Genomic DNA, 25,060 nt, shown 5'->3' with positions numbered 1-25,060 from the left:
CGTGTCCGGACTATATTGACGAGTAACTCTTAGACATAAAACATATTATAATGAATGTCGATCCGAACAAAGACGTACTAAAAGAATTATATGATTTAATATCATTAATTTTTACGGTACCATCTACCGGTGGGTCTGCTGAGCGCAGTTTTTCGACCACGAAGCGAATTCGTACATTGGCCAGGAACACTCGGTCGGAAGGAAAATTGTCGTCGCTAGCGTCGCTTTCGATAGAAAAAGAGCTTTTAAATACGTCGATGGAGTCGACGACCGGCGACTTTTACGATAAAGTAATTAACGACTTGGCGGAAAAATCGCCGAATAGAGTTAGTTTGTAAAAAATTAAAAAAACAAGTTTTTCTATCATTGTTTGTATGGTATCAATTTGTATTATGTATGTATTAATTGTATTTTAGAACTAAAGTACATAAATTGTTTATTTTTGTCATTTCCAGTATTTGTTTAAAATTTTTATGGAAATGTGAGGTTCCGGACAGGTCTGACCCGTCACGAAAGACTCGAAAAAACGGTTAATTTAGAGAAAAATTTGTTAGTTTAAAAAAACATAGGTAAAAGTCGTTTGTAGTCGGACACCCATTGTTTATATCAAACCGCCAGGCAGAAACCATAAATCGCGGAAGGAAGTCGTCCTATGATCGGTGGAAGATCGAATTCGTCTTCGATTTTGACTTTTCTTACTCTCCAGGTAAGAGTCTTGTTACGTTTAGTAACGAGGTGAAGCGTGATTGAGGGAGAACGACTAATCAAAATGGATGAAAGAAAGAACGGAGATTGATATAATCTCCGACAATCGAGGACACCTGGCACTCGGTTAACGTCCGCAAAAGAAAAAAAAAACAAAAAAACAATTTCTCGTCTATTGTGCCATCCTGTAACCCGTGCCACTTCGGACTTAGACCCTGTCCCCGACGCCAACAGAGGAAGTCTCCCCGTGCCCTACAGACTTGTCAACGCCACTGTTCCGGGGCCACCTTCGATCGACCATAGAAGAACCACACCGACGCCCAGAATGTCCGAACGGCTGATTGTCCTAAAGCAAACTATTTTGTACATAGTATACGTTTATTTTATGTTTCTTTTTTGTCGGTTTTTGTCAGATACGTCTCTTCCGCCACCACGCACGTACGAATGGACCCTAGGCCATCACTGACGCGCAATTAACTGATTGCCCCTGGAAGTCGGCTTCTTACAGAAACACAGCTTCCCTATCATCAAATGTCACGGCACGCCACTGGTACTTACAGTGTTTAAAACCAAAAATCAGTATACAGTATATGTTTATGTGTAATTGAAACGTTAGTGGTGGTTTTGGTTGTGGTTGAAATTTCAACATTGATTATTATTCTTATTATTTTATGTTATTTTTCGATAAGCAGCGGCATAGCTTTTCGTCATACACGCTAAATCTATGGAAGAATTCTCTAAGATTTTTTTTAATGCATGCCAGTCAGATTGGGATTCAGATCTGGATCGATTTCTGTGCCTTGGTGTCTCATATTCGTCTATTTTTAATACAATTTTATTATTTATAAAGAGCTAAATTTTAATCACAATCAATCTGAATCCCTGGACCATACAATGATGGCTATCCTGCGCCAGTTCTATAGAATAAATGATGTGTTGCAACGTGTGTTTAGACAGCCACATCACGATAATGGGATTTGCCGCGTGGACCGAACAAACCAGAACTGCGGTCTTAATCCGATCCAACATCTTTGGAATGAATTAGAGTGGTGCGGGCCATGACAACATGTCTGAACACCGTGGGCGATACTTTGAAGACAGAATAGCAGAATATATTGACTAGAGTCCTATAAGAACTGGCGGAAAGTATGCCGTCGATGTTCTTATAAGGCCCGAAATAAAGCGGGCCCTTTTTGCCTCTTCTCGGGCCTCCAACCATAATTTTTTTTGAACTAATGAGATAGTAAAAGATAGCGTTAATTTTATATGGGTAGGAACTACTGAGGACCCCTAAGTTTTCTGCGAGGCCTTAAATTCCCAACTATTCTCCCTCTCGATGACCCCGAGTATGCCCTAGCGAGCCAATGCCATTATAATACAAAAAGGTAGATTTACAGGGGTGTGTACACAGTAAACCTTTTTAATGGAGTATAATACACAGACTTTTTTCGATAGGTAGTGTACAAGTGGCTTAACACAAGTAACGTTACCTAATCAGTTCATTTATAAAATTAAATAAATAAATTTCGGAAATTCCAAAATAAAAATAGTTTTTTGTTAGCAGTAAATTGTAATTAATACTGTTAAAGGACATTAGAAATACAAAGATCTTAATTTATATCGTTTAAAAGGTGAATTAATTGGTGAGTAAAAATGCGTAAAATCTTGAGATTATGTTATTTCGTTTATAGATTCTTAGGAACTGGAATGATTAAATTAAACTAAGGCATCGCAATTTTTATTTTGTATCACTAAATTTTCGTAGAAGTGGAAATACAATAGGCTATAACACACGAGTAAAGGTAGGTTTAAGGTAAAAATTGATTAAAACATCGACTTAAAAATATATTCTCCATATTTTAAATATCATTTCTGTTGTAGAGCCCATTTCAAATATGAAAATCACTTAAAATTAGGAAAAATATCTTGCTTCCAATGAGTTTTAAATGCTTCCAGTTACTTGAAAAGACGTAAAGTTTTTAATTTTTTTAGCTACAAACCAATCCAATTTTCACAAATATTCCTACTGACAAAGAAACGTTTTGTTAAAAAATAATAGGAATAAACATAATAAAAAAATTCCACGTAACCCATTGGATTAATAAGTAAGTTTATGATGCATTATAGACCTATAATATTATAATATTACGCATTACAGGCCTATCGTATATTACGTAATATATTGTACGGTAAAACCTGTCTAAAGCGGAAAAAATCCTTCGAAACGGAGCAATTTTTTATGTCGAAAACCTGTGCAAAACTGAAATCTACCAAACCGGAAAAAAAATATTTCGGTACCCTGCGATTCCGCTTTACACAGGTTTTTACTGTATTAGCCTACATGTATTATATATAATATTATACATGAATTTTAAAGAAAATTCTTCATAACTACTTTTTATTACAATAATTAAAAAGAGTGAATTTTGTATTTAACTAGAAAATCTCCGTAAAGAAAGTTTAATTTATTCACCCAACGTGCATTACTGTATTATACATTATTAATTAATAAAGGCACATTCTTCTCGATTCTCTACGATGTTATTAGTGATAAGGTTCTCAATTTAAAAATATATATACAGTGAACCCTGTGTAAACCGGATTCGTGCGGTACCGAATATGGCAGGTTTCCGTTATAAACAGGTTTAAAAAAAAAACACAGAAAACTGCGACGTTCATAATAATTTTTCCCGTTTTAGGCAAGTTTCCGTTTTATTGAAGTTCCACTTTTGACCGGTTTTACTGTAGTTGTTATACATTGTAATTGAATTTATGTTGCCGGAAAAGTTTAGCAACTCGTCGATGGTTTATTTATATATATACTAGCAGATAGGCCCAGCGTTGCTCGGGAAAAAGTAACGATAGCGAAGAATAAGATTATTACGTTATAGTCAACCTTACCCGTTTTCACAGAATGCAAGAATTGGGTCCTCCTGTTTTCAGACTAAGAGAATTTTTAGATTGGTCTAAAAATATGTTCGGTTTTCCGCAAAAACGAAAAAAACTGCATCTGCGTCTTGCATGTCACTTTCTCTTAACACTTTTATTGTTACGTATCACTTCCATTGTTACTTGACACTCCCATTGTTAATGGAAGTGTTACGCTTTAATCCTGTCCCTCTCCCCCGTGGGGAGGAATTTCGAAAAAGCCCTTCTTAGTGTGCGTTCTCGTGACGTACCCTAACTATGTACCAAATTTCAACTTTCCACTCCTAACCGTTTGGGCTCTGCCCTGATTATTATTATATTATATTATTATTATTATGTTGGGTTAAGTGAGATATACTCGGTTAACACCGGTGGCTGTGTACTATGCCGGACCAAAGTCAAGGCATAATAACCAAACCAGAAATTAAAGAAGTGTATCAGTGTGTGTGTCTGTATTCAGGAACTTTCTCACAATATGACATGTATTCAATATAGTGACCTTCTGTAGTGTGATGTATGTGTTTCTATTCAATTGTAATGTGCCTAGGCTTTTATGTAGTGTGTGTGGTATCACACCTGTAGAGGAGAGAACAACAGGTACAATAAGCACCCTATCCATCCTCCACAGATGCCTTATTTCCTGGGCGAGTTCTGTGTACTCGCTAATTTGTACTTGCTTATTATTATTATTATCAACTCGTCTCGATTATATATATAGATTACTTGATTTTTTTTCTATTTACTGGAAGACAGTACGCTGAAAATATGTAAAATAATTCAATTTTATGGAAAGTTTTTAACACATTTTTTCTATTACCTTTTTATCTGTTTTAATCTCTATCAAATAGCACTTTTATCTAAAATATGTCTCGCACTTATTTCAAATACAGTGTTAGTTTATAATTGGAGGATTCAAGGATGTAGTTGTTTTCATTTTCGCGTGGGGTCATTTCTTTATCTCTATCGTGCATTATTTATTACGATAATCTTCTAGAACTTAAATTATCTGAATTTATTATAGTGTGAAATATTGGAATTGAAATGCGTTGTAATGGATAGTATGCCCAAGACTCAGTTAATATGCGAGACTGTTTCAAAGCATTGTAATTTGTGGGTTGGGCGAGAAGGATTCCATTTTTTAAATTTTTTTTTAGGCCTGGAAATGGTTAACTGACCTTTTTGGGTCACCCTAAAGTAAATAATTATACGGAACGAATACACGAAAAATGCACGTGTATTATAATAAGGCAAAATTTTATAATGGTTTATAAAAACTATAAGTCTTAATTTAATTTAATTAAAAAATAATTATTATAAGTGCAATTATTTTTAACTAAATTATTTAATAAATAAATTTAATGTAATTTAATATTACATTAAATTTACTTATTAATTTATTTATAGCCGCTTCTCTTTACGTCTACGGTTAAAAATCACATACCTGCTCCATAGAATAATTTTCTATATTTACAATACTTTTTATGTGTATATATATATATATTATTGTTCATTATATATTTAAAATTATTTAATTAAAATATACACCATTTATCCGTATAAAAACATTTAAAAATGTTATATTATAAGAAAAAAAGTGTTTAATAGTCGTGGAATGGCTTATTAAAAGCTGTCAAGAGCGACAATATTAAACATATTGTACGTATTCGGTAGCTTAAATGCGGAAAAAATAAAAATTCTATATATTACATTTCACTGTTTATTGCTCGGATGAATAAAACAAAGAAAAGACACATAATCAAACTTGTTAAAACACCGAACGTTTACAATTATAAAACATACGAAATCGCTTAACATCTGCTCTTCTTTATAATAACAATAATAATAATAATACAGAAATTATTCAGTAGTCTTTGTATAAATTACCATTAAGAAAGTATTGTTTTTTAGTAATCTTTACAGACGTGTTGGAATAATTATTATTGAGAATGTTTTAATTGATTGATGTTAGTTCGGATTTACAGATTCGGATTTAATGGAAGCATTAAATGGAGGAACTATAATGAAGGCATAAAATAGAGGTACTATAATGGAGACATAAAATGGAGGTACTATAATGGAGGCAAAAAATGAAGGAATTATAATGGAGGCATAAAATGAAGGAATTATAATGGAGGCATTAAATGGAGGTACTATAATGGAGGCATAAAATGAAGGAATTATAATGGAGGCATTAAATGGAGGTACTATAATGGAGGCATTAAATGGAGGTACTATAATGGAGGCATAAAATGAAGGAATTATAATGGAGGCATTAAATGGAGGTACTATAATGGAGGCATAAAATGAAGGAATTATAATGGAGGCATTAAATGGAGGTACTATAATGGAGGCATTAAATGAAGGAACTATAATGGAGGCATTAAATGGAGAAATTAAATGAAGGAATTATAATGCCTTCATTTTATAACGGAAATCTGTAAAATGTACCTTAAATTAGTAATTAGAATTGAATTTATTCATTTTACAGATTTTTCATTATAAATGGAGGTATTATAATCCCTTCATTTAATGCCTCCATTATAAGCGAGGCATTAAATTTTAATTTAATAATACAGAATTTTCGATTTAAATTACCTGTTTTTTTTCTTTTAATATACAAATTTTATTTTAAGATCTTCTCAAGAATTTCCACAGCTATACGGAAATTCTTATCGCACTTTTAATATGGTTTAGTTATTATTTATTTTGGCTTCAGCATTGGAAAAAGATGATAAACGAATTCGTTATATCGACACATCCGCCGACGTAGGTTCTATAATACATTCTGAAAGAAAGTATCCCGCGAAAATATTTTGTTTACGTTCCGAAATTAGAAATGTAAGCCGCATCCTCCAAAAATATATAACTGCTAGATAGTAAATTTTGTCTAGAAGAGATTATCGGGTATAAATATATGACATTTTTTCTTGTCTTGTTAAAGTATTCTTTATCTGAAACTTGGCATCTGTTAAGGCGCTGAATTTTGATACTTACAAGCTACATAGTTATAAGTTTTAAGAGTTAAAAACTTACAATTTTTATTGATTTAGTACTCTTTTTTTTAGTAATTAAAACTTAATTAATTACAGTAAAAACCTGTCCAAAGCGGTAAAAAATATTCGGCACCACGCGAGTCCGGTTTACGCAGGTTTACTGTAATTATTTTTAATGGTGACTTACGTTCCGTTTTAATTATTTTTTCGGAAGAATATCGCACAGATAAATATACAAAAATATATTATTTAAGTTTATGTTATGAATGCATACTTGAAATATTACCGTAAAAATTGTCAGTACGGTAGTTACTTTTCTAAGAATTACCAATATTGATGAAACCGTTTAACAGATCATTTTCCCGGTTAATAGATTGCAAATAATAATAATATATATAAAAAAAAATTCCCTAGAACGTAAGATATTTGATTCTAAATATAAAATTCGAGCTATTTTTGCCGTATCGAGCTATACTTTTCTCAGAAAAAGGCATTAAAATAAAAATAGAACCCCTATTCATTAATGTATATATTTTGAATTATAATGGAGTTTAATGTGGGGGATCGATTACAGAATTTCTTGTTTTTATTTTATTTTCGTAATATTTTCGAATTCAATACGGAAGGACGAATTAAAAATGAAAAAAAAAACAACACTTTGATAAATTCCATTTTTACTTATTGCAAGAAATTGAGATTGGCCAAATCGAATTGTATGCTATCGAAACGTGCCAAACAGGTAATTGCATTTTCTTAACACCAGGCTCTTACTCAACGCTTTTGTAGTGTGAACTTTATCCCATTGAAAGAGTTGAAAGGAAGGTCCGACAAGAGGCGACGTCACAGTAGCTTCCGGCGTGGGTTCCACCGCTTTGGGCTCTCACTTAACAGCAACAGAAACGAAGGCAGCAGCTTCAGTTGGCATCGAGGCATCCCTCGGACAGTATGTTATCTTCTATAGCGCTTAAGCTGGGACTATGTCTATGTACGTTTTACAGTATCTGTTTGGCAAATGATTTAGATGCTTCATCCAGTCAACAACAGGCTGCCTCACCTTCGTTGAGCGGGTAAGTCATACACCTTTCTACCCCCTTAACTAACGTACAACGATAGTAGAACTTATATTAATTGATAAATCGTGGAAGGGTGGGAGCCGTTATGGTTGTATTAAATGGCTTAGTTTATGCAAATTAACCGAATCTTACGTATTTTAGCCATATCGTTTTTCCGCGTTGAGAGTTCAATGAACAAAATTCTAAGTCGACTCTCGATCGTCTCTGTGTTTTTTTTTTTTCCATTACTTCCCCCCTTTTTTTTTGCTGTGGCGTCACAATAAACAGCCTTTCTAAGTTTTTGAGAGTAAAAAGCAGATGTTGTTATTCGATCTTTGAGTCAGCTGTGGTGACATTTCTCTCACGGTTCATACGAAAAGAAACAAAATTTGAAGGTTTCGAAATACGATCGTTTTTACTCCTAGAGTAACTCAAATATAGGTGACATTTCTTGACGTCATCCCCAAACGAAAGCGATACGTGTGTCCAGTGTTGTGTCGCATCGTTTTAATGGCTATTCTCAATTATTATTACTATTATTTTTAATTATGCCAACGTTAAAATGGATTGGTTACTTACAGAAAATTTGATGAAGTATTTACGAACGTAACCGAGGATCGTAATTGAAATCTTTAGGGTCGAGACGTCTCGTAGAAAGTTATCGCAAAGGAAAATTTATTAAAGAGGGCAAAGGGCGAAATAATTACAAAGAAATAAATGATCTTGGCATAAATAATTCCGAAACAATAACAAGAGCAACCTCGGCCTACATCCGCAAAACGAGACCTTTGTGTTGATGAATCGCATTACTGTTATACATCTTAATGGGTTTTCTGTTACTGGATTAATTTATCATCTCGATTGTTACTCCTCTATGCTCTACGGATGTTCTTTTCCATGTAGAAAATTTTGTTAATAATCTGTAATTACTTGTATTTTTAGTTTGTTTAATGTGTTTCTACGTCTATGACTTTTAGTAATAGCAACGTCTATATCTCTGTTTCCTAACTATAACTGCGAATTAATTCGAGTGATCGTCTTTTATTTATCATATTTTGGGTCGATGTAGTAGTAATTGTAAACTAAAATTTAACGAAAGGCAGTTGATAATGTGGGCTACTTATACATGGTTTATATTGCAAATATTGTATAAAAGCTAAGTTATTCCTCAGTGGCAAATATCACTGTTAAAACATAACTTTAAACCGTTTAAATTGACCGTTTAAACTGTTAAATTTAATATATGTTTCTGGCGACCTTTCTAAAAACATTAACCCAAAACCCACTACTGTTTTATAACACGCATTTCGGTATGTATTCACATGCACTGCACATGTTTCAAATGGCACGCAGCACTTTATAATTTAAGATTTCTTGCACTGTCACATAACTACATTCCTTTTCTATCATTCTTAATAATGCTATTCTTATTTGTTTAAGGGTTGGTTTCATTATCGATCGAATTCTTTACCATTGTGACTGCACCTCTATTATTATTACTGTATTATTTATTGAACTATATTACGTTGCCAATCAGATCTAACCTAACCTAAAAATTAAAATAAACTTTATCAAGTTTCCTAATTAAATTAAATTACTAATTTGATTACATTTTTAAATAGAATACGGCATTATTTTGATATTTTATGCTGTGGAAGTTTCAGTCTGAAATTCTTAAATTTCATCAGAATATTTCGCTTTTATATAATTTCGTTCTAAATATACAGTCTAATTAGGAAAAAATTCCGAGATTTATCAGAGTAAATGGAATTCCCGGCTCTAAATCAGCATCATAAAGTATACTCCTTCCTTAATATACGTATTTTAAAGTAGAAATTTATTGACAAAAATGCTTATTTTGGACAAGTTAAAACCGTTTAAATATCTCCTATATTTTTATTTACTAAAATAAACACCAGACTTTCATACAGTTGTAAAGAATGCTGTAGTTATAACTTTTCTTTGATAATTTATTTTTTATTTTTTTATTTTTTTCCCCTCCTTCCTAATCATATTACCAGTCTCGACAGACAAAAATATTTGGTCTTAAACTCTGTCTAAAATTAACTTTTCACTTATAAACCATTGGGCGATTCATACACACGAACACACTCCTTTATTATTCTATCAAATATAATTAGGTGTTTGAATATTTATAAAATATATTACTTTATATTCTGGAGATCGTTTTGTAAAATTAATTTTACTAAATGTGACATATAATACAGCAAAACCTGTAGTTGCGAGGTACCGAATATTTTTTCCGGTTTAGCAGGTTTCCGTTTTATTCGGGTTCCATTTTGAACGGGTTTTACTGTACTTACAAAATAAATAAATTTCAAGAAGAATATTGCTTGATGTACAGTAAAACCTGTCCAAAACGGAACCTGAGTGAAAAGGAAACCCGCAAAAAAGGAAAAAATGTTCGGTACCCGTGCGATTCCGTTTTACACAGGTTTTACTGTAATTTTTTTCTCTTAGAGATTTAAAAAAACAGTAAAACAAGACATAAAAAATTATGTAGAAAGGCATTAAATTTTCATTCTTTTTTATCTTCTAATATTATTAATTCAATTTAATTAAACTCTAAATTCTAAACAGGATCAAAGCTACCAGTAAATAACTCAGTTTACATTAATACACGAATGTAATTACTGCGAATTAAAAATAATTATAGACAGATCTAATTATTTTTTTTGTTATTACTATAATTATATCGAAAAGAAAACGAAAATTATCTTCGTTATAAAGCATTAAGGACAGTTTTTATTGTGTATACAAGTAATTAATCTATATTTTAAACAAGAGAAAAAAAGACGACAAAGTTAATTCAATTTCATATTTCTCTTGTCATTTTTTAAAATCCTTAATAATAATTTTCTAAGTGAAAATAACGAATACTTTATCCACAACAGTTTAAATTCGAATTTGTCAACAGGTAAAGATCATTTCTATTATTTTATTTCAGTAAAACCTGTCCAAAACGGAACCTGCCAAACAAACAAACAGTTAATAGACTAACAGAAACGTTAAAAATCCACTCTACCCTTCAATTTGAAAAATTGTAGACATAAATTCCCACTGTAATTTATCCGTCTGATGTCTGTCTGTCCTTCCTTAATCTCGAGAATGGAGTCAGATAGATGAAAAACAAGATCAGATATGGAAAGAATAGGGGTAGGAGGCCCCAATTAACGATATAAGAACGTCTGATGTAAACCGGAAGTAACGTTATTTCTATTTAAAAAGGTGTGTTTGATGGATGACCGGCACGACTCTATTGCAACAGGAAAAGTATGACGTACAGGGAAAACCATTACTAATTTGAGGTGGAGAGCATATATTTTAAATTAAATAAATTTAAAAAATGATTAAAAAGTTGAATTTTTCTATTTAAAAATTATGATTTATTTTTTCATCTCTAGTCTTTTCATATCTGGCTTCCTTGTATCTATAATTAGGACGCAATATATGCTGTAGTCTCACGTCTCCATCACTTCTCGTCTTTCATAGTGGCTGTATTTCATTATTGAGAAGAGCTCCATTTATCTCATACCCCGTATCTACTTACAAAGTGATACTCCCACTTTTCTGTGTGTCCGTTTTTTAAGGCGTGTTCTCCTCTTATTTATTACATTTTTCTTGTTTGTCTTTCTGTCTGATCGTTCTGATTCGTTTGTAATAATATTAATATGTCGTTAATGATGTGTTCTGTCAGGAAATGTAATCAGATAGTATACACTGTGTATAATTTGATTTATTTTATTCTAACATCTTGCTAACACATTGCTGATCGTAGTACAGAAATTTAACTTTACTTTGTTTCCATCAATTGTTTTGAATGATAAATTCATTTGTAATAAAAAAAAGCACGAATTTAAGGGATGGGGTTTAAATTACGATCCGTATGTGTGTAATATGTACCCTAAATAAGGCCTTACAAAAACTTCAGAGCAGATTCTGAATTTATTTTACGTAAGTAGATAAAAATTTAACGTTAATACTCTGGTTTATAATTTATTAAAAAAAATATAAAGCAATTCATTTAAAGGCGAATTTGTCACCCTCTTTAAATAGATCGGCGTGTATTAAAAAAAAGAAAAACGAATAAATAGAATAACAAAACCGATGATAGCTCGCATTTCGTTTTGGAATTCCTCGCTAATATCTTCGTCCTCAAAGTTTTCAAATGTGTTGTATCAAATTACCACATCTCAAAGCTTTTACTGCTTCAATTATCTAATCTGTTCTAATTTAATTTACAGCGAGAGATTTATACACCCCTTTATTAAGTCGTTGTCGCGATGTTCTTTGCCTTGTTTTTTCTTTTCTTAATTTTTTCTGAGGATAGTTACGACCTAAAGAACCAACGTTACTTGTTCAATTACCATAAAAGTTTTCTGGAAGATCTAATGCAATCTGTACTTCGATTTACTAAATAACAAACATAATCTCGAAAGCTAGAAGTAGTATTTGTTTTGAAAGAAAACTTTTCGGATGTCGTTTCGACCTTGTAAAATATATCGAAGTTCATTGAAACAGGAAGAGTTTCGTGAAAGTGAAGTACGAACGTTCAACCGAAACTTCAAGGAAAAAAAATAAATAAAAAGAAACCGAGTCGTTACTTTTCGAAACCAATTAAGATTCTTCTTCCTTTTTTCCCCCCTCGTGTTTATTTTTTTAAAAAAACAATAACAGTTTTATAATTTATAATCTCGTAGAGTGTGAAAGTAGAATCGTCGTGTATCATTTTTACAGGAGATTACGACGTGTCGTATTACAAAAACAAGATTAATTTGGAGGTCGTACTTCGATACAGTGTATTTTGATTTTCTGACGTCGTTACGTAATATCAGTTCAGACATATTCTTATTTTCTGAAAGGAATTTTTAGATGATTTTTTTTAATACAAATCTCGTGCCATAAAGTGAAAGAGTTTTACTTTATGGCATGGGATTTGTAAAGAATGCTTTAATGAAAATACCAACTTCCTGTTTTTGAGTACGACGTTTGCAGTCTAAATATAAACATCTCGAATTCTTTCAATTATTTATTTATTTATTTTTAAGTTTAAATATTCTATCTCTTTAATTATTAAAGAGATATATTTATACGTAACACATTATACTAATGATTGGGCTGCAATTTGAAGAAAGTTGTGGAACCTATAAATTCTTCACCATCGTCCCACTTGTCTGTCTTTCCTTAACCTAGAGAACGGAGTTATATAGATGAAAAACGAGACCATGTATGGAAACCTTAAGGGCAGAAGGCCCCGATTAACTATATACGTAAACCAGACGTAACATTATTTCAATTCAAAAAGGTGTTAGATGGATGACCGGCACGACTCTATTATTAAAGGAAAAGTATGATGTACAGGGGCAAACCACTACAAATTTGAGGTGGAGAGCATATATTTTAAATTAAATAAATTAAAAATATGATTAAAATTGCAGGCAAAAAAGCACAATGAAATAATTGTTCGTTATACTTTAAATATTCTTCGTCACACGTAGAAGCGATCAAACTTACTGTTGAGTCATAACAATCTACACCTCTATCAAATGGTGCGGAAAATTTGCGTGTCTTCTCACGAATGTAACGCCAAATTAACTTTCGACTTCACCCGCTAAAATCTCTATATTCTTGTTAAATAAGTAAACCGTAAACCCGAGCTATAAATTAAGCTGCCGTTTTTATTAGATTTTTACTCTCGCTACTTATATTAATTATTCTCGTTCTATGCATCTTGTTTTACTCAATTTTTAAATTAAAAAATTAATAATTTCTAGGCGATGCCTAATACATTATAAATATTCATCTTTATATAGAAAATTTAAAGGCGAATATTAATACAAATACATACAAATCATAGTATTAATTACTGCTACTAAAGAAGTATATATAATTTATTTTAATCAGGATTTTAAGATTTCATTTTACGTAAACGTGATTTATTTTAAGAATATGAAGTCATAATTATATATTTATAGAAATTATAACTAAAATATAACTTATTTACCCGCTTTAAACTAGTGTAAATTGATAGATGCTGAAGTTTCCTACTTATCAGATAATGTATCACTCAATTATGAACCAATATAAAGAAAATTAATTAATTAATTTCGATAACAGAGTCGAATTTTCAATATTAATTTCTGTTTTTTTTTATAAAAAAATATATATATTTAATAATTCAAAACTCGATCCCGTAAGTTACATTAAGAGTAATATTGTCACGTTTGGCCTGTTTTTTAAAATATTATATTACGCTCTTACCGTTTGATTTAGTTTTATAAATTAAATTACTAGACTATATATACAATTTAAAGGTGAAACGAACTTCATAAAGTTATTAATAACAATTTAATATTTCTAGTTGTTTGCTTTCAAATTGAAAGAATTGCTCTTGATATTTGCCTGTTATTCTGTTACTTAAATAGGACATTTTTTTAAATATCCGTTATATTATTATGTGTGAAGGAAATTTATTTACCAAATTAATTTGCTAAATAAATTTCGTTCACGCATAATAATATGTATATATACGTAGTATATAGAGAGTATTATATACTCTACCCTAGGAGGTCCTTATAAGTGGATCTGTATGGTTAAAACTGTGAAGGGAATTGATAAATTATAAGACTAAAGAAGAAAATGTTCTATAAAACCATCACTTTTCGAACTGGAACAAGGGAAAAAAATACAAACCTATTCTAAATGCTTATGTCACGTTAAAATAATGTCAAAGTCTTTGATTTACAGTACGTGTGCTTTATTTCTAAGTTCAATAATGTAAAATGCAACGAGCAATTATTTATTGTCACAATACCGGGCTGTAATTTTTTAATCATATTTTATAATTTACTTAATTTAAAATATATGCTCTCCACCTCAAATTAGTAGTGACTTGCCCCTGTACGTCGTACTTTCCCTTTAACAATAGAGTTGTGCCGGTCATCTATCTTACACCGTTCGGACGGAACTTTCTAAATTGAAATAATGTGATTTCAGAAGTTCTTATATAGTTAATTGGGGCATCTTGTACTTAAGGTTTCCATATCTGGTCTCGTCTTTCATCTATATAACTCCACTCTCGAGATTAAGGAAAGACAGATGGACGGACAAACGGACGACAGTGGAAATTTATACGTCTACAATTTTTTCAAATTGCTGTATAGTGCTTTTAATAGCCGTATTTATATCAAAATCTAGCCACAAAATTGGAAGTTGTCAGCTCTGAATCTAAAGTTGGATGCCAAAGTTTGTGCGAAATATCTCGTTACAGAAAAATGCATTTCGAGTTCACCCTTCGATGAACTCTTTCTTGGCCCGATTCTTCTAAAAAGCATTCTGTCTTTTTGTTTTGTTTAAATAATTTGGCTCTTAATTTTTTGACTGTCGGTTTTTTTTATTTTCTGTGTTCTCTTATGCTTCTTCATTACTCTCTTGGCTCTTATATGTAGGAGGGTAAATATGGCCAAAAAAAAAGAATCTTGGGGTCATTTTTTCCTTGGGGAAGTGACCCCCAAGATTTTTTCCATTTTTGATCTCGGGGGCCTTGAAACGTGGTCAAGTGTAAAAAAAGTTGAGGTTTTTTTCCTCTGTATGTATAGATTTACTGTGTGTATGAGATTTGTTCACTTACTTTGAAGCTTAATAATTCCCGTTCCTTTTGTCAAAAATTTCTGAAATTTTTCAGGGAGATTTGTGTATTAAGGGCGTCGATACTATTACATTTGATGGTTAAAAGTCAAAGGGGTGGAGAGATAGAAGGGTTCATGCGTATCTCCAGTAGGGTTGGACTAAATGACGATTTTACTCGTTATTACAATTTGCAATTTTTTTTTTTTTTTTTTTTTATAAAACCCATCTCTACCCTCAAAATTAAGCGTTTTGCCATTTTGTAATAATTAAAAATTTAAAAAAGATTTTAAAAATAAAATATCGTAACAGATGGCGCCACAACAATTTAATTTTTTTTGCCGGAAAAGTTATGCAACTCGTTGCTTGAATTTTAAAAATGAGTTTTTGTTTGATGATAACACCCACAGGAAAACAATGTTTCGCTTCAAATCCTAAATTGAAAATCCTAGAGCCGTTACAACGAAAGAGAAAGAGGTGCAATTAAAATAATATGGTATGACGTAGGTACAACGACACAGTTATCTATAATGTACTGTACATTGCAAGTCTTCTAGAATGTCTGTCAGCTTCAAGGAAGAAGTTGCAATACGGTTGTTATAATGTTAATACTTTACAGTAGCTACACTGCTGACCAGTAAAATTGTTACACCAGGGAAGAAAGCAAATAGCAGAATCATAGGTATTTTACACGTACAGTAGAATGAAAGAAAGACATGATCAAATTGATAGGTACACAGCATCGAGTATGTTGAACCTTTCATGCAAATTTCGCGTTTGTTGCGAGCAGCCTTCAGGGTGTAGCAATTTTAATGGCCAGTAGTGTATATTCGACAAATGTATAAAACTATTTGGGCTGCAATTTGAAAAAAATCGTAGACGTATAAATTGCCACTGTCGTCCTTTTTGTCCGTCCTTTCTTAATCTCGAGAACAGAGTTAGATAGATGAAATCCGAGACCAGATATGGAAACTTTAAAGGCAAGAGGCCCTAACTAACTATACAGGAACTTCCAATTCAAATCGGAAGTCACGTTATTTCAATTTAAAAATTTTCCCTCGAAAGGTGTAAGATGACCAGCACGACTTTCTTGTTAAAGGAAAAGTATGATGTACAGGGGTAAGCCAGTACTAATTTGAGGTGGAGAGCATGTATTTTAAGTTAAATAAATTAAAAATATGATTAAAAATTGCAGCCTGGCATTCTGACTATGTCACTATAAAATAATTGCTTGTTATCCTATAGGCAAGAAGGGCAATTGCCTGGACCCTTCCAACAGGGGACCCCGAACCAATCTTTTATAAGAAAATATTTCGTCCAAAAGTTTCCTCGAAGAAAAATGTCTGAAGTCAACATTGCACCTAGGACCCCTAATTCAGATTTGCCTGGGCCCTGTGAAGCTATAACGTGCCACTGCTTTTTTTATCCTGCACTTCTTTGAAATTGTTAAAAGAAACAAGAGAAAAAACTTATGAAATTTTCTCATGGATAAAGAAATCACGTGCTCGCCATTTTGAATTTTGCACTAGAGCAGCGAGGATGCTCGAAATCCATTAGATTTATGCAGGATGGAACGCTATTGCACTATGACATTTTAGTGACAATATATTCTTAATTAATTACGCACCCAAGCCTCACGTTGTGTTATTTTTTTATTATTTTTTTTTTTTATATGGATATAATCGAAATTCTCGGTATATCGAAATCTAATCAATTCTCACTTGCTTGAAGATTGACACCATCTGTCACGTGACTGTAGTTAGTGTTGACATATCACAGACATTTGTTTAAAGTACTGTCGCCCATATGGAATCGATTTTCGTCGAGTTGAATGCACATTGAATAGCTTTAACCACATCATCACTAATAACTCATTTGTTATTTTGTCTAAGTGATAATTTAATACTGTAAGTACTTTTTGCATCTCCGAAAGTGCGAAATATTTTTATTTTATATTTCAGTTGTCTTCTCCACGTTGTTATGAGCTTGATACAGTTATTTCGATTCATTCCGACCAACAACACTAAAATCCGAATTGGTTAACTTTCCCGGCAACATTTAAAACTGAGTTTGTGGCGCCATCTGTTACGATATTTTATTATTAAAAATTTTTTATATATTTTTAATTATTATAAAATGGCAAAAAGCTTCATTTTGAGGGTAGGGATGTGTTTTATAAAATATATTAAATGCTAATAATGAGTAAAATCCTCATTAAGTCTGACCCTATTAGAGATACACACGATCCCCTTTATCTCCCCAATCCCTCGATCTTTAACCACCAAAATTTAACAATATCGATCTCCCCAATAAACAAACTTCCATACGAAATTTCAGAAATTTTCGTCAAAAAGAACGGAAGTTATTAAGCTTCAGACAATGTGAACAAAATCGTGTCCCCCATACACACACACTAACATCCGTACATACAGAAATTATCTCCGAATTTTTTGCATTTCTCGACGTTTCAGGGTGTTCTAAATCCAGAAATGTAAAAATCTCGAGGGGTTACTTTTTTGACCGATCGCAGTACTTTCCTTCTGTTATATATAACAGCCGGGAGAGTAATATACAAATAATACTCCCTCTATACTAGAAAAACAATACAGTATATCGTTTTTTTATAGTATACAATCAATATACTGTATTGTTTTTATAGCATAGGAAGCACTTTCGATGTAGTGTTTTCGGTGTTAACTAGCTTTCAATAGTGAAGAGGATTGTTTAAAGACGAACATTGTCGTACGAGTTGGAATGATTTTGTTTATTGTGTCTGAATGTTTCTTTTTTTGATTTTTTTTTTTACAATAGTACTTCTTTCACAGTAGGTTATCCTTTTGGTAGACTAATTAATGAACGAATTGTATTTCTATAAATAACTTAGATTCCTTTTTAAAATAAAATACAAAGTATAGAAGATACAAAATGTCTTCTGACATCCGTCTTTACAATCATATTTTCTGTACTTTTGTATCGTATTAAAGATGCAAATACCGTCGACCAACATGAAATAAACTTAACTTTCTGTCATTTTTCAAGTTTTAATAACATGCAATTCTATTCCCGTTCAGTCAACTTGCGGAATAATATTTATGCAAATTTAATTATAACGATGTTAATATCATTTACAATATTTTTATAGAACTCATCCCTACCCTCAAAATTAGTTTTTTCCATTTTATAATAGTATAAAATATAAGTTTTAAAAAAATAATAATAATAAAATATGATAACAGATGGCGCCATCAAAAAATTTAAATGTTGCCGGGAAAGTTGAGCAACTCGTTGCTGGTTTATTATGTATTTTTTCGCAGAATATATTCGATGAACTGTTAATTAATAAGAACTGTTCTTGCCATTTTTTTAATATTATTTTTAATCAAACTGTTTATTTAAAAACGCTAAATTCTGTATGAAACTTAAACCTTTCAATTCAGTAATAAATTTTCTTAAGAATTCAGGTTGAAATTTGAGATATTTTTCAATGGAATTATGGAGGTATTTCTATTCTTAGAACTTCGATTAATATTCGAAATATATATATATATATATATATATATATATATTTAAATGAATGCCGGTATGATTTATTCACTATTTATCAAAATTTTACGGCAAAATTGTTTCAAATTATCTAAATAATAATTTTTTTTAAAAATTTCTTCTAAAATTACATGACTTTTATTTTTGGATATTTGGATAAATGATTTTAAATTTAATATAGTTAAATAGTTTCCTTTCATGAAATAAATTGTATTAAATAATAAGTTATATTTTAATTTAAAATTCGCGGAAAATATGTTAGAATACGTGCACTTTTTGAAGATTGATATAAATAAAAGGAACGTAGAAATGTATAGTATACTATTTTTATACAGTAGTAGACTATAAATATATGTATAAAAATAGTATAGACTCTATACTATTTTTATATACGTGTAAGCTTAATTATATAATTTTTTCTATTAATTTTTATAATTTATACAGTGGTTTTATTTTCACATTACTCTATTATCAATACAGCTAACAAGAAGAATTTTTAAAAAAATAAGGAGAAATTTCTTAACAGATGTAAGCGGAGTAATATATTTTTAATTGTATTGAATGTGATTTGCAATCTTTATTTGCATCACGTAAAGTATATTAAGTTTCGGATAATTATAAATAATGCAGTTCGAATTGATACATAAAGTTTATTAGTGGCGACGAGGAGCGAAAGCCCAAAATGAGTATTGTGAAAGAATATTGTTTTAGGAATAAATGATTTGTAGGTCTGGTATTATGCATATTGAGAGTACAAAAGAAATGTTCTGTCTTACCACAGACGTAACGAATGTTACTTGCCGCAGCCTTAACGATTGTTACTTGCCACAGTCTTTGCGATTGTTACTTGCCACAGCCTTTGCGATTGTTACTTGCCACAGCCTTTGCGATTGTTACTTGCCACAGCCTTTGCGATTGTTACTTGCCACAGCCTTTGCGATTGTTACTTGCCACAGCCTTTGCGATTGTTACTTGCCACAGCCTTTACGATTGTTACTTGTCACAGCCTTTACGATTGTTACTTGCCACAGCCTTTACGATTGTTACTTGCCACAGCCTTAACGATTGTTACCTACCACAGCCTTAACAAGCATTATCTTGCCACAACCTCAACAATTAGCTTATCTTGCCACAGCCTTAACAAATGTTATTTTACCATAGTTTTAGCAATACCATCATTATAAATTTAAAAATCTTAAAAAATCTCAAAAAAGCCAGTTTGTTATGTCATTGGTATTAGGATCGAATACTTCTATTTTTATTTAGAAATATAATCGATAGCAAAAAGTCTTGCAATGGAAAATCAGTGGTCGCGCTGCATAGCGACAGAATCGCCACTTGGCGAAATTTTTATTAAAGTGGCGATAAAATTACAATACTGGCCATTGAAAGTGGCGATAAAATACTTAGTCTGCTTGTTTCGACATTCAGTGTGAAATTGAATCACAAATCACACTTTGGGAAAAACAGCAAAATGTCGAGCTTCCGTACAATGGCGGTCCCGTGTACCCCACACCTTGGGTGCATATAGTTTTTTTGAATCAAACTGATCCAAGATTAGCGATTAAACTAATCCGAATGCGATCGTTTAGATCGGATAGAAAGGTTAAAGTCAAGCAAATAGTTGACAGCAAAAAAAATATGTTTAACTGTCGACGATGCAAAGTACTGTACTTAAAACTTATAAATGGCAAGTAAAAACATCATTATTAAAATATCCGATAAACTGAGATGAAAAAATAAGTATTTAGAGACAATTTTGCGATATTGTACGGCAAGAATGCATGGTGTGTACTCTCCCATTTTGCCGTTTTGTGAGCAAATTTAATCACAGTGTAAATACGATCCTACTTTCAGCCAATTAAAACATGTGACAGAAGCGATATGTATCACGTGACAAAGAGTGATCCGATCTTACAGATCGATCCGTCTGAAACCTAAAGTATATGCAACCCTAGCGATTTCATGACGTCACGTAGCAAGTTCGAGCAGAAAAGAAGGACGTTGAGAATCAAGGGCAATTTTTTGCAAACTGACAGAAAATTGGGGAATTTTTTTGGGACGACTTTTTTCACTTTGATCTTTGATCAAATTTTGACGTGACAGAACCTGTGAGATACAGTTTAAACATTGTGATCAAATGTGTTATTCGGAATTATTCATTAAAAATTATTCCTATTGCTAACATGGGGAGGGCCAGACGTTCGGGTCTCCGATTCGAACGAAACTTGGTAGCACGTAGCCTTAAACACAAGCAGCTCCTTGTCCAAATAATAGGACCCACTTCTCAAGCGTTTCCAAAAATTGGGTCTCTGAAAATTTAGTATTTAGTTTATAAGTCTTTGGAAGTTTGGAAGGAAACTCTTGAAAAGTGGGTTCTATTATTTAAACGAGGAGATATTTGTGTTTAAGTTTACATGCTCACCACATTTGGTTCGAATTGGAAACCCGAACGTCTGGATATCTCCTTGTAAGTGACAGCGTAACATGTTACTTTTGAAATTGGTGGCGATAAATAATTTGATGTGGCGAAAAAAATTTAAAACCCGAAATGGTGGCGATATTTTTAAATTTTCCAGACTCACCCAAGCATTTCAAAATTAGCCTAACGGATGTGACCATATGAAATAAACGTGCTCAATTAATCATACTTTTTCAATATTTTAACGTTTTCTTTACGTTGCTCTGCCGTCTGCATGTAACTTTGATTAATGGATAAACTTCACAAATAATTACGTCTTCGAAGTTCCGTTCCTATTTTTCTTTTTCCTGTATAAAGTGTAAGACCTGTGACAACTACGAATGGTTTTATTAAAAAATTTCTTTCGCTACATATGTTGTGTTTTTTGTACTGGAGCCATCGAAAATTAATGGTTCTAATCTTATAATTTGTCCTCAATTATCTATATTTAAACCTGATGAATTTCATATGTTAAACTAAATCTGTAACAACATAGTGAAGACGTGCAAATTGTATAAGATACAAGGCGACAGTACATTGGGGCATTTGGAGCACTTTGCCCTTTTACTAATCCCCAAGGGGGCTCCAAACAACAGAAAATTTGTGACTTCTAGCCTATTCTGCAAATATAAAAGAAACGGGCAATTATTTATTGTGACATGATCACAATGCCGGGCTGCAATTTTTAATCATATATTTAATTTATTTCATTTAAAATATATGCTCTCCACTTCAAATTAGTAATGTAGTGTCTTTCCCTTGTACATACTTTTCCGTTAGCAATGGAATCGTGTCGGTCATCTCTTTAACTCCTTTTAGCGGAAAATTTTGAATTGAAATATAGTTAATCGAGGCCTCCTGCCCTCAAGCTTTCTATATCTGGTCTTGACTTTCATGTGTCCCGAGATTAAGAAAGGACAGGCGGACGGTGGGAACTTATAGGTCTATAATTTTTTCAAGTTGCAGCCCAATTCTTTATTTATTTTTACTTTATTCTTTACAGAGAAGATGCATGCCCAATGAGCAAAATAAGCCACCCCCCACGTTAACAATAAAACACGTCCAATTTTTGAATTAGTCTGTAGCTTTGTAATTTAGTTTTTGATGTTTATAAATGTTTATAACTCTTTCCATCCTGTGAGCAGGATGGAAAGAGTTAAAAAAGATCCTGTTACCAAATCGTTTCTCGAGAATCTGTTTACAGAATAATTACAAAATTGTATACAGCGTGTGGAGCTTTCAGTGCATTGTTAAGGGGTGACATCAAAACGCTGATAACATACTGTATCAATAAAAGGATGTCGACGCCAGGTTGTAATGGCGTATTGTATTCGGCATGGAGCTATAGTATTTGTTTATCTTTAATTATCTGTATTCACACAGAATATAAGTGAAAATGAAGATCGTGGACTTAACAAAGGGTGGATGGTATACGGGGAAAGTAGGTTCGAATTAAAAATATCGACATTTCGACTTAATGAGATTGCATTAAATGGAAAATTCTATGTATAGCGTTTCAGTAAAATTTCTGATGAAAAAAAAAGTATCATTACGTTCTTCTCATATTAAACAAAAAAATATGGAGACCAGTTGTTTTATTATTAGATCCTCTTCCATCTGCACTGGTGTCCAAAATCAAGGTAAACACGTTTATCACAATAAATCTAAACCTCTCAGTAAAATTCTGAAAAATTAACGTATACCGTATATAATTTTGCATGCTAAACTTGATTGATCATATCTGGGATACTCTAAAAAGAAGTACTTCGTCAACCCTTCCTACGAGCTAAAATTCGCTCTTGTAGAAGGCGAATTTAGCCTATTGCTACAAAGCCTTCTCCAGACCTCGTAGCCAGCTCATTTTGGGTGCTGTATAGCTGTCAGTGGTGATGATATTCTTTATTAATTTTTTTCCTGGCTGATCTGCTACCTCTTGTTTTGTGTATTTTTGGCAAAATGTGCGTATCTCTAAAAGTTCATTTTTTATTTTCATTTTATACGACTAATTAGCATAATCTCTCAAGGCATGAGGTACTGATCTTTTCATGTATCTTGGCCTGGCGATGCAAGGTACTCCATTGGAGCTCTGAAAGTTTTAAAAAAAGTTCAAAAACCTTTTTTTTTTTTTTGGTAACGCACAACGACCTTGTCAAAGATTCATCAACAATCCGTTCCCTTTACTAAGTAAATAGACTGGTCCTCGTCATTGCGCATTTTAACAGCCTGCCAAGATTCCTGAAACGAGCTCTATCTGCGTACAAAATTTCTTCTCGATTCACCAAATACTTTCTCCAAAGATCTTACAATTCGTGTTTGTTGTCCTAATTTTGTACACCAGTGTACTTCATCTACAGCAAGAGCTATTTACAGTGGAAAATGTGGACTTCAAATCAGATAATGAAAATATTGATTAGAAAATTATTATTAACAGTATTACCATATATTGTTGTTTTAATTTTATTGATTATTTCTATATTCTTAAGCAATTACACCTAACACATCAAGAAAACATAGGGACAAATTTCCTTCTTAAATAGGGAAGTGTTGGTACTAATTTGGTGATTACTCGATTAACATATCCGTATGTCCATTTCAAAATTTTGAAGAGATATTGGGTGTAATTGATTCACTAACTACAAAAATAGCAATTATCTATCCAAGCAAAACATAATACACTTCATTAATTAATGTTATGGTTTTCCTGATTACACAATAGTTCTTAGTCATACCATACAGTACATTGACTATTCTTTAGTTGATATGTGATTAAATATTACAGGTTATTTTTACTGTTTCTATTTCTTTTGTAAATGAGGTACATCATAATCTGAAAAATATGTATTTGGCTTTGACAATTGATAGATGACTCAATCTATTTCTAGAGACTGGGATATCCTACCAAAAAATTGAGAATTCTGTAAATCATTGCAGGAGGTTTCAGTGGCCTAGTGAGGGGATGCAAGGGGGTGTATCATGCACTGGGCGCCACTTGCAGAGGTGCACCCAAATGGTCTCCAAGACAAACTATATGTGTTTCTGGAGGGGGAGGGGGGTGCCAATGAAGTGTCGTGCCCCGGGTGCCAGTTATGTTCGCTATGCCACTGGGAGGTTTTCAAAAACTTCCTCTATCTTCTATATCTGATAATGAAATCTTTACTATATATTAGTCTCATTTTAATTAATACAGTATTTAATATTAAAAGTTTGAAATTTGTTTGTTTAGTAATAATTTGGTAATTAAATTTTTACAACTGTTTACATATATATAGTGCAGTCAAATGAAACCCAGCTGGATGAAAAAGTTATGTTTACATCATTTTTGTGGTGTGATGATTGATTGTGCTGGGTTGCTAATCGACTTTCTGTAACCGGGAGCCTAGTCAATGGAGATTTATGTAAACCTGTTTAAACTGGGATCACACAGTACAAAATACTTTTTCCAGTTTGGCAGATTCTTAATTTGAATAGGTTTTTTTTCTAACAGAAAATACGCTCTGTTCCAAAGAATGTTTTTCATTTAGGCAGGTTTTAGTTTTGGACAGGTTTTACTATACCAGAATTTTGACAGTCCTCTATTGTATAATTAAGAACAAGCATCCAGGATTGTTGACCAAAGGGTAATCCTCTTTCACAATAATTTACATTCAAACACAGTACATGCAGCAATGGTTGCATTTGAGCACTTTCTGGGAAACAATGCATCACCTGTATAACCCTGATTTGTCACTTGG

General features: G+C 32.2%; 1 protein-coding gene across 1 annotated transcript in view; it reads left to right on the top strand.

The window, feature by feature from the left end:
• The first annotated feature begins 7,435 nt into the window (after nt 1–7,435).
• LOC136986765 (fibrillin-2-like) overlaps nt 7,436–25,060 on the top strand; it is a 115,070-nt gene continuing 97,445 nt past the window's right edge. Inside the window, exon 1 of the mRNA XM_067284364.1 lies at nt 7,436–7,693. Within this exon, the coding sequence (XP_067140465.1) occupies nt 7,572–7,693 (122 nt within the window). The 5' untranslated portion in view covers nt 7,436–7,571. The remainder of the gene's footprint in view (nt 7,694–25,060) is intronic.

The sequence above is a fragment of the Centruroides vittatus genome, unplaced genomic scaffold (assembly GCF_030686945.1).
Source record: "Centruroides vittatus isolate TY-2023 unplaced genomic scaffold, ASM3068694v2 scaffold_1172, whole genome shotgun sequence".
NCBI lineage: Eukaryota > Metazoa > Arthropoda > Arachnida > Scorpiones > Buthidae > Centruroides > Centruroides vittatus.
The sequence above is the reverse complement of the archived record's forward strand: the minus strand, read 5'-3'. Positions and strand labels throughout refer to the sequence as shown.